The 19,026-nt window shown below is 43.1% G+C and overlaps 1 protein-coding gene across 1 annotated transcript; it reads left to right on the top strand.

Moving 5' to 3' along the window:
• The first annotated feature begins 1,690 nt into the window (after nt 1–1,690).
• Nucleotides 1,691–18,097, top strand: LOC143134276 (cullin-3-like). The gene is made up of 16 exons (XM_076294499.1): nt 1,691–1,932; nt 6,157–6,354; nt 7,203–7,316; nt 8,722–8,882; nt 9,375–9,489; nt 10,139–10,367; nt 10,909–11,054; nt 12,361–12,537; nt 14,046–14,216; nt 14,434–14,541; nt 14,816–14,940; nt 15,164–15,260; nt 15,532–15,666; nt 16,414–16,600; nt 17,114–17,259; nt 17,530–18,097. The coding sequence occupies exons 1-16, from the start codon at nt 1,858–1,860 to the stop codon at nt 17,659–17,661; spliced, it is 2,316 nt and encodes a 771-aa protein (XP_076150614.1). The 5' UTR covers nt 1,691–1,857; the 3' UTR covers nt 17,662–18,097.
• Nucleotides 18,098–19,026: the final 929 nt, after the last annotated feature.

Raw genomic sequence — 19,026 nt, 5'->3', positions numbered from 1 at the left:
TCTACAAAAAGGATACAAATCTGATAATGAGCAGCATTTTAATATATTCAGTTTTCTACTGTTCTTATACTATAGTAGTCCCATTTCTGTCAATTTGACCATTTTCAAATCACACAGAAACTATTCTGACATCTGACTATTAGTATACAGCTTAAAACTACACTCATGGTCATGCTAAGCGGCAGTATCTGAAGTTTCTACATCATATCCTTACAAATATAAGCAAATACATTAAAACTAAAGAAATGTCACTGTTGCACATTGCTCCTTCAGAATTACAATAACAATTGTTGTTGAACTTGAATAATCTTGAATTGTTGATCTTGAATAATCTTGAATGTGTGTGACTAGGCTACTGGCTTCCAGTAGCCTAAGTCACAGAACTGACTTTAAAGCACTACTGCTTGTTTATAAATCAGTAAATGGAGCAGGACCTAAATAATCAATCAAACTAATAATCAAACATGCTTCAGCAGTACACACCTTATCGTCCTCTCAGGTCTCAGGAGAAAAACCTGTTAGTAAAACCTGCTGTTAGAACTAAACATGAAGCAGCTTTTAGCTATATGCGGCTGAGCTTTGGAACCAACTTTCGGATGACATCAAAAAGGCCCCAACTGTAGCCAATGTTTTAAATCTAGACTTAAGACCAAACTGTTCTCAGGTGCTTTATGCTAACCACACTGACTTACAAATTCTGAATCTGCCTTGAAAATTACATCTACCTTGTGTCTTTAATTTTGTCTTTTTAATTATTCTTTATTTTTTAAATTATTTTACCTTATGCGTTTTTTGTTTTCTTTTTTATTATGATCTTTACCTTTTAAATTATTCTTTGACTATTGCACTTCTATGCTGTTATTTGTTATTACTGTTTGCTTTTGTTTTCGTAAAGCATATTGAATGACCTCTGTGTATGAAATGCGCTATATAAATAAACTTGACTTGACTTCACTTGTTAATGCTTTGACAACAAAAAAGTACATTGACAAATACATATGTGTTCTGACTTTTCAAAGATAATAGGATTTGTAACACTAATCACATTTTTTAGATCCTTAGTGAACATAACATTATTGCTACCAAATTACGCACTGTATTGAAATATTATTTTCCTCTAGATAAGGGTTTATTTACAATGCAATTGAGCCTACACAAAACATAGGCCTACTTGGTAATCAGGAAGGGAGGACTGTCCTTTGCTGAAAGCTGGTTTGACCATGGTCAACTTTTGGTAGCCTAATCGCTCTGTTTCTCAGATAGCAGGCTAATGCAGATTTTACTCTAAAGGCAGCAACATAACCACCCTTACACGTTTTCAGCCAGATTAGGCCTACTCACCAAGTCCATCCAAACTGACTTGCAGTCAACTTCTGTGGAGCTGCAGAACCCTCACAACACTAGTTTTCTCTTGCTGTCCAAAACACTGCTGACAAGATTTGTCATGACAATTGCTAGGCTACTAACTACTGATTTTAACAGGCTCCTATCACTTCATCTCTCTCTCTCTCACACACTCAATCTCTCACTAATTCACTCTCTCTCTCTCTCTCACTAATTCACTCTTTCACTCACTCCCCCCTCCCACACACACACACACACACAAACACACACACACACACAGTTGATCTCGCGTGATTATCAGGAGACCGCTGCGTTCTGAGAACTGCTGGTCCGCCATCACTGTAGACTGGTTGAGCAGACTGCCGGCGGGTGGAGGTGTGACAACTCCACAACGTAGAGAGTGTATGAGAGAGAGAGCCCCCAGATATAGGTCTTGGGGGATTGTTGTTCACGTTTTTCTTATGCCCTTTTACTAGGCTTTCATGATTAAACAGGGACGGCGCACTCACTAACATGTCCAACATGTCCAACCTGGCCAAACCCACCAAACCCAAGGACTCCACCAAGATGAGGATACGAGCCTTTCCTGTGAGTAGTGGCCCGAACCACTTATTTTTGGTGATGACAGACGAGACAGGCTTTTGGGATTTCATGTCATTGTTTAAGTAATGGCCAGAAGAGCCGTAAACACATTTGTATGTCGTAAGCTAACTGGGACAGCTAACAAGCTTTGTTGATTGTTTGGTGATGGAGGCGACTGTCTGCTAGCAAGCTAGCTGGCTAGTTTGGCTATTTGATTGAATAAAAATAAAGCCAGCCAGGAGACTGCGAAGTGTCAGCTGATAGGTTAACACGTTTTCAGGACTACCATGAAAAGGACTAGTGTCATACAGCTTTATTTTTCCTGATCTAACCGTCCCTTAACAGGATTTATGTAGCAGCAGCTGGTATAAACAGATAAACTAGCGTGAGCTAGCAAATTGAGTTCACTGAAGTTGCATTTGTTTACTGCCTTGTCAGGTAGCGTTAACTTACCTAACTAAAGTTACCTATGGACTGATACAGTCGTCTCGGGTGTTTCTGACTAACTGTTAGGTCGTCAGAAGTTAACACTGGAGATGTAAAGCAACCAGACTTTAGAGGGTTAGCTAACGTTAGTCGAGCCCAGAATGAATCATAGCGTTACACCGAGTCATGCTTCCTGGTAGCAGTGGCTAGTTGAACTGCTTGTCAACCAACAAGCGAACTTCTTTAAATTTCGTGTTAGTTGACAGTGGTACTTTATTTGCGATTTTTAACGCTGCTGATTGTGTTCACCTAATATCCGATTTCTAGCCAGCTACTACGAACAATACAGTTTTCAGATGGCTACGTTACTGCAGATGTTACCAGCTGTATCGGTTGACAAGTTAGCCTCCGAACAATGCCATGTCAGCTATCACAATTCTTCTACGATCTCCACTTTGTCCTACGTTTCTTTGTTAACTTTGAAATAGTAGTACTGTTTCTAGATATTAAACAACGAACAAGCCTTGTCATGTAGAAAAAGGCCGAGTTTTGCGTAAGTTTTCTGTAATGGCAGTTCTCTGTTTCTTGAAGTCCACTTTGTCACATTTTGTGAATCTTGTGATTTACTGGAACAGACAGCGATCTGCCACCAAATACAATTTTTAGGGTGTTGGAGGATTGGTGCCCCCAACATCATTCTACCCCCCAACATCTAATCTTGTTTGTGTTACTTTGTTGTTTCTGTTCAAGCCAAGTGAGCGCTCTGACTGTGCCTTTTGTGAACTCTGTGTTGTTTACATAACACAATAGAAAAGTCCTCCCTTGGCCATCTTGCATCTCACCAGTTTTAAGAAAGCCTGTAGAGACACAATCTCATCTGTGAAGATCACTTCACGCTTGTCAAAAGAGTGCTTTAGGCACAAGGCTGACACCACCGTTCAGGCCCCAGGCCCCACTGCATGAAAAGTTGATGATCCTCAGACTTCACCTGATGATGAACTTTATGTGGCCCATATCTGGCCTTTGTTTGATGATGGTAAACGCACACCTTGTGAGGTGCTCACGATGGTAAATAAGACTTGAATTTAGAAGAAGTGTCGTGGCACACTCAGAACTTCAATATGCAGTAATTGTATTTGACCAACGTTTCGGCTTAAATGACCCTGATGAAGGCGCAAGCCGAAACGTTGGTCAAATAAAATTACTGCATATTGACACTTCTTCTAAATCCATATCTGGCCTTTATCAAGCATGGGCAAGGGCTCACCAGATGTGAATCAGACCTTATCCACATTCACACACTGGAATTTTAGTCCTTATAGTTAAGTCTTACTGCTCTGCAGCCATCTTTGTAATGCCCATATCTGAAACCAAGTCATGGTGACTCAGATCTCTGTGCCTGCTGTGGCCACTGCTAGTGGCACGTGGCATCTTAATCAGAGCTTTGCAAGCCTGAGTTCAGAAGCCCACAGCCTGCCGGCCTGTGTGCCTGCCACTCTGCCTGCCTGCCTGCCTGCCGGGGGTTTTCCACAAGTGGCCTTTCCAGTGTGTCTCCGCGCCCGTCTGTGTGTGTGTGCGCTCATGTGCATGTGTGTGTTGCTGCAGGGAAGGTTCTAGCCACGCTCAACGGGTTTCTTTCTCAGGAAAGAAAGAAAGAAAAAATATTCCGTCTGTCTGCATGCACTCTGTGAGTGTGGCACTAGCTCTTGTCATGTATGAACAAGCTCGACAAAAATGTCCATCGTACCCCTCGTCTCCTGTCCCCTGCACTCTGTGCTGTCTGATGTGCTGTCTGATTTGGTGCATCACCATGGCCAACTCTGACTGGTAGCAGGGTGACAACAACTGTCCGACAGTGGTGACAGATCACTTGTGTAGGCCTAACGCAAATAGAAGGTGTTGCTTATGAGATGGCTATCCCAATATGTGTTGTTGTGACGTTTGTATATGGTATTTAGGGAAGTGAACTGGTGAGATGACTCAGTTTGACCCGTGCTCAAGTGGTTGGCTGTATATTGTGATTGGTACATTAATGTGGCCTATGTCACCGAATTGTTGAACCTCTTTCAAACTCAGACTTTGATCCCTGTTTGGATGTATGTCAGTTGTCTAGACATTCATACCAGAGCTTGAGCCTCCTCTCATCTGATTCACTGATAAAGACAGTCTGTTGTAAGATAAGAGTGAAACCTTAACAACGGCTAAACCCATCAGGAGTACAATAACAGTCCATTGAAACATGAACAGGTGCAAACTGAGTGATGAAGTCTATAATGCAGTGTAGTAATGTCATATAGTGTACTCTGGGACATTGATCCTCTCCTGAAAGCAACTTTACTGCTACATCAATCTGTTGTGATTTTGAAGTACAAAGTTTAATGGTTATACATTCTCTATAAAGTTAAATCACTGAGCAGGCTAGTTAAAAAGTCCATAACTTGGCTGGTATTGTTGTAGAATATTGAGGAATTTAAATACCCTTGCTTTTATTAAATAATTATGCATTTACTATAGACTAAATGGTATGCACAAATGTGGCTTGTTAAAGCAACACCAAAGAGTTTTTTGTACCTTAAAATAATGTTTCCAAAATCGTTTCAGTGGTTCATCAACTCGTAACACGGTGAATGGCACTTTCTGCATTCGCTTCGCAGCCCTCTATCGACTACCGCACTATATAAGTTTGCCGGATCGGGTAGAGGATCTGTAGTTCGATGGAATGAGACATAAGAAACTAAAATTTGACTTGCATCTGATGTCGCAATACATCATACTTTCATAAAATCATGCAACATGTTGTACAGTACTTTGTCTGTGGACATTGTTATTTGCAAAGCCGGTGCTGGATAAACAAATGGTGCGTGTGACAGAAGAAAAGTTCTTTGGTGTTGCTTTAAACCTTATGTTTGCCTTAGGCTTATCCTCAGTAATAGTATTTTTTCATCTGAGCTGGCTACAGCTGTCTTGGAGAGGGAGGAAATGCGGAAACCATTGCAATATTATATTTTGAAGTGGCGCATTAACCTGTGCACACATAGAGAAGCCGAGATTAGGCTCTCCTTTATAAATAGACCAGTGCCACAGCGATTTGCTATCAACTGAATTGAAAGTAGGCTATCACTGGATTGTGCTCTCTGTGCCTTTATGCATGTTGCCCCCTTCTTAGCCTTTGCACTTCAGAAGATTGAATTGTGCCAGTCTCTCTTGAACAAGCTGTTTTACTGTGGCATGCGCAGAATGCTGGAGCCAACTGGGGAAGTCCACAGCCTGGCTGTATTTTCGCTTCGTACCAATGCTCTCTCCATGGAAATCTATAAAGGTTGTTTGACAAAACGATCTGGAAATTACAGTAGCATTCCACAGATTTTCCATAGAAGTACTAAACTATGCCTTTTGATTTTTGTCATGATGATGTAACAATAGTGGTGGCATGAACACGTCAAAGGAGGTTGTTGTTTTCTTTCCCGGTTAATCTAATTGGTTTAGAGACATGGACGTGTTATTCATATTTTACAATGAATCATAATTAGATAAGCTCCTTGATGTACAAATAATGTGATTTAAAAAAAAAAAAAAAGAATACTGACAATATAATCTTCCAACTGTTCCAAGTGTTTATTTATGCACCTGACTATGCCTTGGTGCATGATTTTCTTTTTTAAGAGCCAAATGCAATAATTGAGTAGAATAGGAAGAAGTAAACATTGTGCAGTATTTCACTAGAATAATTTGATGTAGTCTAAGAACAATGGCCACTTGCTACCACATGATTTGATATCTTGTGTTCCTCTCATGTGTGTGTAGATGACAATGGATGAGAAGTATGTGAACAACATTTGGGACCTCCTGAAGAATGCCATCCAGGAGATCCAGAGAAAGAACAACAGCGGCTTGAGCTTCGAGGAGCTCTACCGGAACGCCTACACTATGGTACTTCACAAACATGGCGAGAAGCTGTACACAGGACTACGAGAGGTTGTCACCGAGCACCTGATTAACAAAGTAGGTCCCTCTCCTACAGCTTTGTCTGTTATCCCAAAGCTCAATGTGGGGTAAAGGAAAGCAAGACAGTTAGCAAGCAAGATGTTATTGACATAGGAAACTTATCCAGCACTGGTTAAGTGTAGTTAGTTAGGCCTTTGTGTTCAATCAGATGGAACTGCATTTCTCTGCCCTTGAGTGAGTGTTAACAGGAGGGCCTAACAGGACGCTGAAACACACACACACACACACACACACACACACACACACACACGCACAGGTCCTTAATTTGAATGATGGGCAAAGTGCAGTCTTAAGTCTAACTAAACTAATTTAATAACTAGGCAAAATTAATTAGCTAATTAAACACCATGGGTAAGAGTTTAACCGCCAATATTGATGAGTGAGCTCAATGCTCCCACATGCCACATGATAGCTATAGTTCATGCACCAGAACTTTGCTTGTTGATTGCCATTTAAATTAGGTTCAAAGTCTTCCTTGACAGATTCAAAGTCACAAATTAGGCCATTTTCTGCAGTGACCCTTTTTGTAATGGTTCAAGTGTTTTGACACACCTGAATTTTGAATAAGCAACATCTTGTCACCTTGGTCTACTCTCTGTCAGCAATAGAGCTCCATTGTCTTTGCCCTTAGTCTAGTTATGTGGAAACCAACTTCCTCTGTTGTCTCAATTGTCCCTTCACGTTCACAGATAATGTCAGCGGTTGCCGCGGGCAACCCTGCCCTCCGATATCTGGTGGAATGATTGAGCAGTGATGTAATCACTCAGCAGGGTGGGCGGGGCCAAGTGTCCTTAACTGCCATAATAACACGTTCTCTTGTCTCCTCCCCCTCTCCACCCCACCAGGTAAGGGAAGATGTCCTGAATTCCTTGAATAATAACTTCCTGCAGACGTTAAACCAGGCGTGGAATGACCATCAGACTGCCATGGTCATGATACGAGACATCCTTATGTATATGGTTGGTATTGCAAACAAACAATTCCGTTTCAAATAAAAAAACATTTTTTATTTGGTCACCTGTGGAGATGTGGGTAGTGGTGGTACTAGGGTGTCTTGTAGGACTGTAGTGTTGCTGTTTGAGGTATGCAGTCACTCACACAACTACGGTGAACGGAAGAAAAAAAAAGTTTGGTCGCATTTTGGCCTTTCGTCCAAAAGACAATCCCATGCTCTGGGCCTGAACATTTATGCAAATTTCGGAAAACAGGTTCCAGAGTGGAATCTTTTGATAATGCCTTCTGTCGCAGCATGGAATGGCATGTGTACAGAAGCTTTTGAAAAGAATGGCGACGCGACTCCATCCAATTCGATTTTATTCTCTGTTCCAGCCTCAGTGGTTTTTGATTGGGCTCCTGTGAAGAGGGTGGGGGATGGTTGTGGGGGTGTGTGACTGGGGGTCGAAGGGTGTACTGGTGGTGTCTCGGACAGGCGGCCGTTCAGTAATCACAGAGCTGCGGGCATTCTCTCCTGGCTCCACACTGCACTCCTCACCTCACTGGCGTTGCTGAGCTCCCAGTGTTTTTCAATAGGACACACACACACACACACACACACACACACACACACACACACACACACACACACACACACACACACACACACACACACGCACACGCAGACATGCGCTCTCTCTCTGTCTCTCTCTGTCTCCCACACACACACGCGCACACACACATTCCCACTCTTGCACAAGAGCCTGCGGATCTCCCGCTGTGAGTTAGTCTCGTGTGGCCAGCTGACCTCTGAGGTGCTGGACAAGAATACTAATCAGCAGCAACAGTTATAAATCCCTTATAGAACTCTCAGCCTGCAGTTACATTTCTTTTGGGTTTTCTTCACAGTTTCTTTGAAACATATTGTAAACTTGTGTTAAATCACACTACTATGTGTGTGCATGTGCGTGCGTGTGTGTGTGTGCGTGTGTGTGTGCGTGCATGCGTGTGTGCGTGTGCGTGTGCGTGTGTGTGTGCGTGTGCGTGTGCGTGTGCGTGTGCGTGTGCGTGTGCGTGTGCGTGTGCGTGTGTGTGTGTGCGTGTCTGTGTGTGTATTGGAGGTGGTGGTGGGGGGGGGTCTGCGTTGTGAGTCGATATGACTCGCAGCATTGTTTTTGACAGAAAGTATCATTGATCAGCCAGCATATTCTTCTTGCAATACATAGAACATCTTCCCCTTCCACAAGTGCAGTTCAGCACTTTTCACTACGCATGGCAGAGAATGCTGAGAACATTATGACCCAGTTCAGTATTTCTGACTCTTTCTGGGGGTAGGTAGGAACAGAGAGTTTTAAAACACTGCATAACCTTCATTTTTTTTCTCTGTCTCTCTATCATTTTATCTCTCTCTCTCTCTCTCTCACACTTCAGGACCGGGTGTATGTGCAGCAGAATAATGTGGAGAACGTGTACAACCTGGGCCTCATCATCTTCAGGGACCAGGTAGTGCGCTACGGCTGTATTCGAGACCACCTCAAACAGACGCTCCTGGACATGATTGCCCGCGAGAGGAAGGGGGAGGTGGTCGACAGGTGTGTGTCTGTGTGTGTGTCTGTGTGTGTGTGTCTGTTTCTATGTTTGAATCAGTGCAGATTTTTGTTGCCACTGGTGTGTGTGTGTCTCTGTGGGCACCCGTGTGCATGCAGTATGTGTGTCTGGTGTATTTTGAACACCCATATGGATCTCTTCAATAAACAACAAAAACAATAAATACAAGTACCAAATACCCAATCAAGTAAAAGTAGTTTCGTAGTAGTAGTTTTAACCCTTGGTATATAAATGTAAGGTACACAGTACTACACATGCTCATAAATCTGTCATAGAAATTCTCTACTGAAAAAAAGTCTTCAATAATATGCATTAATCTTGTTTGTTAATGTATGTGTAGAGGGTCTTTGATCCCCCAGTTAGCTGACTGGTAAATGATTGTACATGTGTGATGTGTCCAGCTAGCCACTGACCACCCCCCCGTTTGTTTGTGTTGTTTCCTCCCCCCCCTGTGTGTTCCTGTCCTGCCCTTTTAGGGGAGCCATCCGTAACGCGTGTCTAATGCAGGTGATCCTCAGTCTGGAGGGTCGCTCCGTGTACGAGGAGGACTTCGAAGCCCCCTTTTTAGAAATGTCTGCAGAGTTCTTCCAGGTGAGGTCACGCTGAATAGCAGGTCGTTTAAACCAGCACATTGTAGTTCTTTTGCCTTAAAATAATGGCTTCAAAATACACTGACTTATAGGCAATGTACGTCTTTGTCAGTACTGATGCATGCCCAGAATGCCTGGTATTGCCCGATGTTGCTTTGTTGTTCTTACCAGGAACATGATGCCTTTTATCAGTCCTCAGCACATTGGGTATCCCCTTAGCCCTAAATGTGTGCCCACCCAGTAGAGTGAAAATCAACCAAAAGGGAATTTCCTTCATTGTGTTGCTTTAAGATAGATGTTTTCAAATTTCCACCTAACGTTTGCAATGACAGACCGGTTTAGCTGAAATGGTTCAGTGTGTGATTTGTGAACCTGTAGAGACATGCATTTCTGTGCATTTCAGAAACAGTTAATGCTACCGGCTTTTAACTGTAATGTTCTGACCTATGTCAGCTTCATCAAAAGATGACTTAATGTTTACCTGAAGAATCTTTTTGTTTGCAGCTTTTTGTTCATGTGCAGTCCCTAAACATCAAAACATATCATCATGCAGAATATAGCATAAATATAATGCAGAATATAGCATAAATATAATATAATATAATTATGTAATTTAAAAGCTATGATAATGTAATATTTTCTTTTGTTAGATGGAAAGTCAAAAGTTCCTAGCCGAAAACTGTGCCAGCGTTTACATTAAGAAGGTGGAGGCGCGCATCAACGAGGAGATCGAGCGGGTGATGCACTGCCTGGACAAGTCCACGGAGGAGCCCATTGTGAAGGTGGTGGAGCGCGAGCTCATCTCCAAGCACATGAAGACCATCGTGGAGATGGAGAACTCAGGCCTGGTCCACATGCTCAAGAATGGCAAGACGGAGGGTCAGTGTACCATTGGTCAAAAGCTGCTGTTGATGTGTGCTAAAAGAGAAAGAAACTCATTTGTTTCTGTGATTTTTTTTTTTTGTTTGTTTTCAGTTATTTCACCATGAATGTGTGTTCAGTTTTAGAAGGCTTTCCTGATGTTACCCCATAACATTTTGAATCATATGGTCAGAGTGATTTCCAAGGATGAGTTTTCAGAAGAACTGGGATGATACCTTTACTGTTAACTAATGGTACATGATCATGATTTGCAGCTAAATAGAAGTCAACTTGAACTAAAAACTGTACAAGACAAGTAATCTGTAGAAATGAGTCTTTAATGGAGCCCTCGGGGTGCTCACAACTCTGATCACAACTCTCTCTACCCTACCCTACCCTACCCTACCCTACCCTACCCTACCTTACCCTACCGCAAGTCCTACACACCACCCCACAGCCCTGTGCTGTCTGCAAGGAGAACAGAATTGAGCTTGGGAGCAGGAGCACTCAGTTAACCCCGTGTGTGTGTGGTCTGTGTCCTGTTGTCCCTCCATGACAGACCTGGGCTGCATGTACAAGCTGTTCAGTCGCGTGCCAAACGGTCTGAAGACCATGTGTGAATGCATGAGTGCCTTCCTGAGGGAGCAGGGCAAGGCCTTGGTGTCGGAGGAAGGCGAAGGCAAGAACCCTGTGGACTATATACAGGTACACACACACACACACACACACACACACACACACACACACAAAATACCTTGACCTCAGTGAGAAATGTTACTGTCCCAGGATTATATTATCGAGGTTTATGTTGTTTTTTCGTTGTCAAAGAGCCTCCTTGACCCATAAAATATTGATTTATGTCTGAACAAACAAGGAACAAATATTGTTTCCCAATCCAATACTCCTGTCTATTCGTGGTAAATAAGATGCATGGACCGCTAATGGCAGCACAGGAAATGCCCTTTCTGTTGTGCCTTGCGATTGTAAATGAGGAATTATATGCATAATGCTCCTTTAAACGGACAAACCCAATCCCACCATAGTAGACTTTTAAATGTCAGTCTCCCCTGACGTGTCTGGCTGTTTTGATGAGTTGCCGGTGAGTTCCTGGTTAGTCTGGACAGGAGACTGTTAATTTATCACTCTTTCAATGGAAGGTCAGAGGAGGACTCACCTGGGGCGCTGTGCTGCAGGCTAAATGGGATGCGCCATTCATCAGTGCTGATTTCTAGCTCTCTCTGTCCCTACCCCTCTTCTCACTCTCTCACTCCATTCTCTTTTCCTTCATTGGTCTTTCTCTTACTGTTTTTTTTTGTTTTTGTTTATTCCATTCTGTTCCTGTACCGTTCCTGAGTATATATGTGACTATGTCTTTAGAGATCTGGGGGAATATTAGTAGATAGAAATCCGTATCTGATAGAGATAGAGAGATCTGGGGGAATATTAGCTTTGTGCTGTGTGTCACTGTTCTGCATGGATGAATCCCCTGCATCAGTAGTTATCTACTGATAACTGAGTTATCTACTGATTTGCCATGTTGGCACTAACCAGGGTCTGATTAAGCTGGGATGACAACGCCATCGCCTGTCAACCTGGGGAGATATTTAAATGACCTTAATTATTTGCATGCTCAATTAGAGCAGCTGGTGGATCTTTATGTTAAGGCATGCTGCATCTCCCTTAATGCACAACATTGTAAATAAAACTCTGTCCCCTTTTTTCCTACCATTGCCTAACTGGGTCTTTCATTTGTGGTTCATCAAAATTCATTCTCTTCCCACTCTTTCTCCCACGTGTTGTTCCTCCTCCAATCTCTTTCAACATGTGTAGAATTTCTTAATAGCATAGATTTAAAAAAAACATATTTAAGCTTCTATAACACACAATGCTCTGGCCATTAAATAGCCTTAGTTGCTGAAATGGCCTTAAATTAAACAAACTCAACACGTTTCTGTCTCCCTGTCTCTCCTTCTACTCATCTCCCTTCCTTCCCCACTCCTTGCCTTCTCAGGGTTTATTGGATTTGAAGACTCGTTTCGACCGCTTCCTGCTGGAGTCCTTTAGCAATGACCGGCTCTTCAAGCAGACCATCGCCGGAGATTTCGAGTACTTCCTCAACCTCAACTCCCGGTCGCCCGAGTACCTCTCCCTGTTCATTGACGACAAGCTCAAGAAAGGAGTCAAAGGAGTAAGTAGCACAGCAGCCCAGCAGCACGTCGCTGGGCAACATGTTCTATGGGTAGTCTAGTTTAACGGACGCCAGCTAGCTTAGCTGCGCTTGTGGAATGTTGGTAAACCTCACTCCCTGACGCCTCAAGAGTGCTGCTGGTAGTGATGGGCAAATGAAACTTGAACCACTGCAGTGTGAAGCAAGCGTCACTAGCTGAAAAAAAAAAAAGATGGCCGTCACACTATCAGTTTTTAACATAAAAGTCCTTAAGTAAACCAGTATTTTTGGTTACATATAATGGTTTGGGTAAGGACTTTTATGTGGAAAAATCTACATGTGGTGGCCATATTGGATCATATTAGTGTCGCTAGCTTCACACTACTGTCTTTCAGTGGTTCACCAAAGCTTCATTTGCCCATCACTAGCTGCTGGCATGCAAGCTAGTAGCAAACCCAATCCCTATCCCTATCAAAATGTTTGTTTCAGTTATAAATTGAAACTCAACCTGCTGCTCAACTGCTAGCTCTGCCCCCTCCCCATCATGTGGCATGTCTGACTTGTGATACCCCTGTCATGATGGAGATCCAGGTTCACTCAGCGGTCATCTTGGACCTATATTTTCTGTCAAATGCTACTTCAGACCCTTATGGGTGGACGGTCTGTGTGCCTGACTTCATGTGTACATAAGAGGTATAGTATACCCCAATAAAAACTTAGCTTCAACCATAAAACCATTCTTAGCCATAAATTGTAGCAGTTTCATCAGTAATAAGTTTGCTTGTAATCTGAGCAACTGTAACTAGTCTATAGTTGACCGTCTGTATCTAGTCTATAGGCGACCGTCTGTATCTAGTCTATAGGGGACCACACCAAGAAAATGGTTTGTGGGCCAGAGCCGTTCCGGAGTCCCCTTCCCTCTCCCCTGCTGCTGGGCCCAGAGCCGTGCTGCCGTCTTGGAAAGCAGCAGTGAACTGCTGCTGCGTCGTGACTCGTGACTGTTCAGAGCTGCTGCCTAGTGGGAGACTGATGAAAGCAATATGGCAGCTCAGAGCAGCCAGCCTGCAGGAGGGGGGACAAGCTGTGTGTGCTGAGAGTTGAGATCTATTAGTGAGGCGCTCATTGACAAGTACACTTACAAGGAGACTTTGTGCACATCCCAGGTGCTGAACAAAAAAAGTCAAGTTTTTTTATGAAGGAAGACCGCAAGGTCGAAACGTTATCTGCCAAATCATGAGAAAATAAACTCAAAAAAGAGTACCAAGGAGTGTGCGAACTTTTTTGCATAAAAAAGCTCATTAACAAGTAGCTATATGAGAGCCAGAGGAAGTCCTGTTTTCGCATTCTACATAGTGTCAGGGCCTTTGTTCTCTGCTATTTATATGGTCCACCTGAGCTGGTTCCTCTTAGTGTTTCTCTTTCTGTCACAGCCTTGACCTTTATTTGATGAACATTGCTAAGCAAGATGGCGCAGTAGAAATGAAATCTTCATTTAATCCTCTATGTCTTTGCTCCCCACCTGTGTGTAGCTGACGGAGCAGGAGGTGGAGTCCATCCTGGACAAGGCCATGGTGCTCTTTAGGTACATGCAGGAGAAGGACGTGTTTGAGAGGTACTACAAGCAGCACCTGGCCAGAAGACTCCTCACCAACAAGAGCGTCTCCGACGACTCTGAGAAGAACATGATCTCCAAACTCAAGGTCAGAATGGATGGATGGATGGACTGCACTGTCGATGTGTAATATTTCATTGTTTTGTGTTGGAATTGCATTTGGTCTTTTTTTTTTTACTTCTGGTGTGTAGTAGTAATGGGTTGCCCTGTTATGTGTGTGTAAATGATGGTGTGTGGGGGTTTTCTTTTGTGGGGGTGTGTTGGCTGTGGGTTGATGATGAGATGCTTGTGATGTGTGTCTGCAGACAGAGTGCGGTTGTCAGTTCACCTCTAAACTGGAAGGAATGTTCAGAGACATGAGCATCTCAAACACAACCATGGACGAGTTCCGCCAACACTTGCAGTCAACCGGCGTGAGTCTCTCACACACACACACACACACACACACACACACACACACACACACACACACACACACACAGGAAGAGAGAAGAGTAGTATTCACTCAACTTGGTGAGACCTCTAAACCATCTTTTGACAGCTGAAGTGCAGATATCCTGGTGGATTTATTCATTGCATTGTTAATTTACAGCCACCATTTGTTGTTCACTGGCACACATTCCTACTCTACTGCTGCACCATCGTACATGCAGGACATAGACGTGTGTGTGTGTGTGTGTTCTGCAGGTGTCCTTAGGAGGTGTCGACCTCACTGTCCGAGTCCTCACCACGGGCTACTGGCCCACGCAGTCAGCCACACCCAAGTGCAACATCCCCAACTCCCCCAGACATGCCTTTGAAGTCTTCCGAAGGTAAAGCACTACACTAAAATTAGTAATGAACACCACTATTATCTTATAAATGGCATCAGAAACTATGTTATGTAACTGTTATGAAATACTAGTTCTTGTCTGACAGGCTTTTTTACACACACACACACACACACACACACACACACACACACACACATATAGTATACATACAGTATATATATATATACTTATACTTATTCCTCTGTGTGTTTTCCTCTCTCAGGTTTTACTTGGCCAAACACAGTGGTAGGCAGCTCACCCTACAGCACCACATGGGATCAGCAGACCTCAACGCCACCTTCTACGGTCATATCAAGAAGGTTTGTGTAAACATAATCACACACACACACACACACACACACACAAATCTCAGACACCTGCATGACATCTTAACATGGACATCTGCATGACATCTTAACATGGACTTATCAGTGTTATCACATACACATATACATACACAAGTTTGTGTCCGGACACACACACACACACACACACACACACACACACACACACACACACACACACACACACACACTCGCCCCACACATCAGCGGTGTCCCATAGCGTGCTCTTTCTCTGTGTGCCTGACAGGAGGACGGCTCAGAGGTGGGCGTGGGCGGAGCCCAGGTGACCGGCTCAAACACACGCAAGCACATCCTACAGGTGTCCACCTTCCAGATGACCATCCTCATGCTCTTCAACAACCGGGACAAGTTCACTTTCGAGGTACTCACTCTCTGACCACCAACCCCCACTGTGCGGCCAGCGTGTGTTTTTTTTATGCCTACTTCTCCTTCATAGAATGAACTGAGCTGAATTGTCTTGTCCTAGTGACCACACCTGTACGGTGGCAATAATGTCAGATTCCATTAAATGTGAACTTAAGCAATAAGCCCCGAGAGGCCGTAGGTTACACTGATTCCACAACAGCTAAGGGGCTTTGTTGGGCACGACGCGCTAGCTGTTGTAGAATCGGTGTAACCTACGGACTCGAGTGGCTTATTGCTTTTCTAAAACTGTTACTATAAATACCTGGCAAAGTTTCAGAAAGTAAAGGCACAACATAATGAGTTATTCCTAGATAATCATTCTTCTGCCAAGAAATATATTTCCTCTATCTGAATAGTTGCCAATCAACGTCGAGACGCAGCATTTGCATCAAGTTATGGTAGCGCAGTAATATAGAACGAAATGCGGTCAAGGTGTATGTTTATGCTGGATTTTACAACGGCATCGAACGCTATTCAGCCAATCATAATCAAGGACCAGAACTATCAGTTTTAATATACGCAATCTAATATCGACAGTATGGCAACACTTTTACACCATGCTAAACTGCATGTAGTTTCTCCTTGCGCATGTGCATGGGCACAGAGTAATTGAATGTGGTCTCATATCATCCAGTGTGTTGTGATGGGTTAATTGCGGAGCCTCTTCTAAAGAGTGTGGTTGCCCTGCCCGTTCGGGCTGCAGGAGATTGGCCAGGAGACGGACATCCCCGAGAGGGAGCTGGTGCGGGCGCTGCAGTCGCTGGCCTGCGGGAAGCCCACGCAGCGGGTCCTCACTAAGGAACCCAAGTCCAAGGAGATCGAGAACGGCCACGCGTTCACGGTCAACGACCAGTTCACCTCCAAACTGCACAGAGTAAAGATCCAGACAGGTGAGCAGAGACTGCAGCCAGTGAGCATTGGCTGGGGAAGAACAGCTCTGATCAGAAGGATCTCTCTCACAGTTACCATCAGCCACCATTACTGTCATGAATGTTACTGCAAAGCTAAATGATGTGAAAATGATGCTGAACAAATCTAAGAAGTCTGTAATCTTACGATTTGAGTAAGTTAATTAATCGGCTCTGATTTAAGGTGCAATGCAAATACAATGCTATTTAATACTGAGGTGCATACATTACCCAGTGGCTCCTGAAGCCTGTGACATGAAAGGAGCAGAGAGAGGAAGCAGGGTATGGGGAGAATGAGAGTGTGCTAGTTATTTGGAGCAGGTCTTTCAGGTTTAGAACAGTAGGGCAATAGTGATTGGGTTTCACCTGTTTGTAGAGTCGTGATCGTCTTAGTGCCCTTGGCTTTGGTTGTGACTGGATGTTGCTGTGTTGTGTTTGCGTCCTGTTGAAGCCCATTAGAGAGTGTTAGTAATCCGTCTCTTCACCTTGCTCCAGTTGCTGCTAAGCAGGGCGAGTCGGATCCTGAGCGGAAGGAGACGCGGCAGAAGGTGGACGACGACAGGAAGCACGAGATCGAGGCGGCCATCGTCCGCATCATGAAGTCCCGCAAGAAGATGCAGCACAACGTCCTAGTAGCAGAGGTGAGTTGATACTACAGCAGTATATAGCAGTATATGATTTCTTAACAATTTCTTAAAAACACACTGAGTGGAATTAAATCAATTTAACTAATTAAACTAACAACTAACTAATTAAAAAGCCTTAGCACATGACTGGTTACTCAGTTTAAAAGTAAATACTATTTGAAGATGCTTAATAAACTGGCTGTAGTTCTTGTCCTCACCCTTTTTTTGCTTATTTAGGATGTAATTTTTTGTCTCTCTCACATTTTGTCTGTTTTCTCTCCGCAGGTCACCCAGCAGCTTAAGGCACGTTTCCTCCCCAGTCCTGTGGTCATTAAGAAACGCATCGAAGGACTTATAGAGAGAGAATACTTGGCACGGACGGCCGAGGATCGCAAAGTGTACACCTACGTAGCATAGGACACATTGGACACAAAGGAGTGGGTGGGCACAGGAGTGATCATAAAAAAAAAAGAAAAAGAAAAAAAAAGTTTTGGACTGCTCTTCGCATGGACTGGGAAGTTTCTTAGTAATGTGAAGACTGCGGGGAAGCACTTCCATCTCCCTCGTTAACACACGCCGCCAATCCATAAAGTCCGACAATAAACGGAATCAACACACGAAAAACAAACAATCCATTAGGTGTCGTAGGTTACTTCGCAATCAGGCAATTCTACTTCCTGTCTGAGATTCCACATGGATGGATCCAGCGCCAAGCTTTTCACTGTTTTACCCTTGTAGACATCAACTTATAAAAGAATCCCATGGCAAAATGTGAATGCACATTTTTTTTGTTTTGTTTTCAATACTGTATTAAAAAAAAACACAAATAATTATTAAAAAAACAACAAAACAAGAGCAGCAAATGTGAATTGCTTTGAAAGAAAATAGAATAAAGTAAATATTGAATTCTCTTATGTCCTCAAGACTGGCGCCTTGTAATAAAGTGGCCTGAGGTTGTCTTCCATATTGACTTCTCATGGAGGTGACGAAGCACTGATGGCGCTGCTCTGAGTCCTCGCTCTTCTGCTCCCATTGTCCACAGAAAGGCAGACAGCTCAGCTTGGCAAATGGATATTCCTGATCAAATTTAGGCTTGAAACAAGCGTACAGATTTGTCACCGAATTGGGCTCTGTTATCTCTTAGGCCTGCCCCTCTATGTGCAGCCAAACTTCCCTGTGATATGAGTGTATTTTTTTTTTTCTCCAGTAGGAGGCACAATTTACCATTATGTAGGTGTGTGTGTGAAGCAGTGGGAATGTTCTTGGGTATATTGAGCTGTCACTCCAGATGTCTGCGACACTTCATTTCATGAAAAAATGGAAGTCAGTTATATATTCACATAATATATATATATGTATGTATGAATGAATAATATATGTATTCATTCATTTTTCTCTTTTGGCCTGATATATTTTATTGTGAAGTATCATAATATGTATGGCACAGGCACATTTGGACAGATAAATGTTACCAGTAACCTCCTACCAATAACAACCTGCAGTGATTGAAGGGGCTCAGTCATACTCTCCAGTCATTATTGTGGTCTGTAGATGAAGTTTAGATGAAACTCGCATTGTCAATCTATTTTACATTTGTGTACAATATTGAGGACATTGGAAACTGACAATAGGAGCACACACTAATTGAGCTTGTGTGATAAATTTTAATATTTTCTAAAAAAAAAAGCCTCACGAAATGTATCTGCTGTGAAGTGGACAATATGCAACAAAAACTCACATTGACCCTATCCATTTGTTCTTTTAGTAAAAATATATATATAA

The sequence above is a fragment of the Alosa pseudoharengus genome, unplaced genomic scaffold (assembly GCF_046254945.1).
Source record: "Alosa pseudoharengus isolate Yale_2024_CS ecotype anadromous, Long Island Sound unplaced genomic scaffold, YU_APseudo_1.1 YU_APseudo_1.1_scf_2, whole genome shotgun sequence".
Lineage (NCBI taxonomy): Eukaryota > Metazoa > Chordata > Actinopteri > Clupeiformes > Clupeidae > Alosa > Alosa pseudoharengus.
Note: the sequence above shows the minus strand (reverse complement) of the source record. Positions and strands in the feature narration are given on the sequence as shown.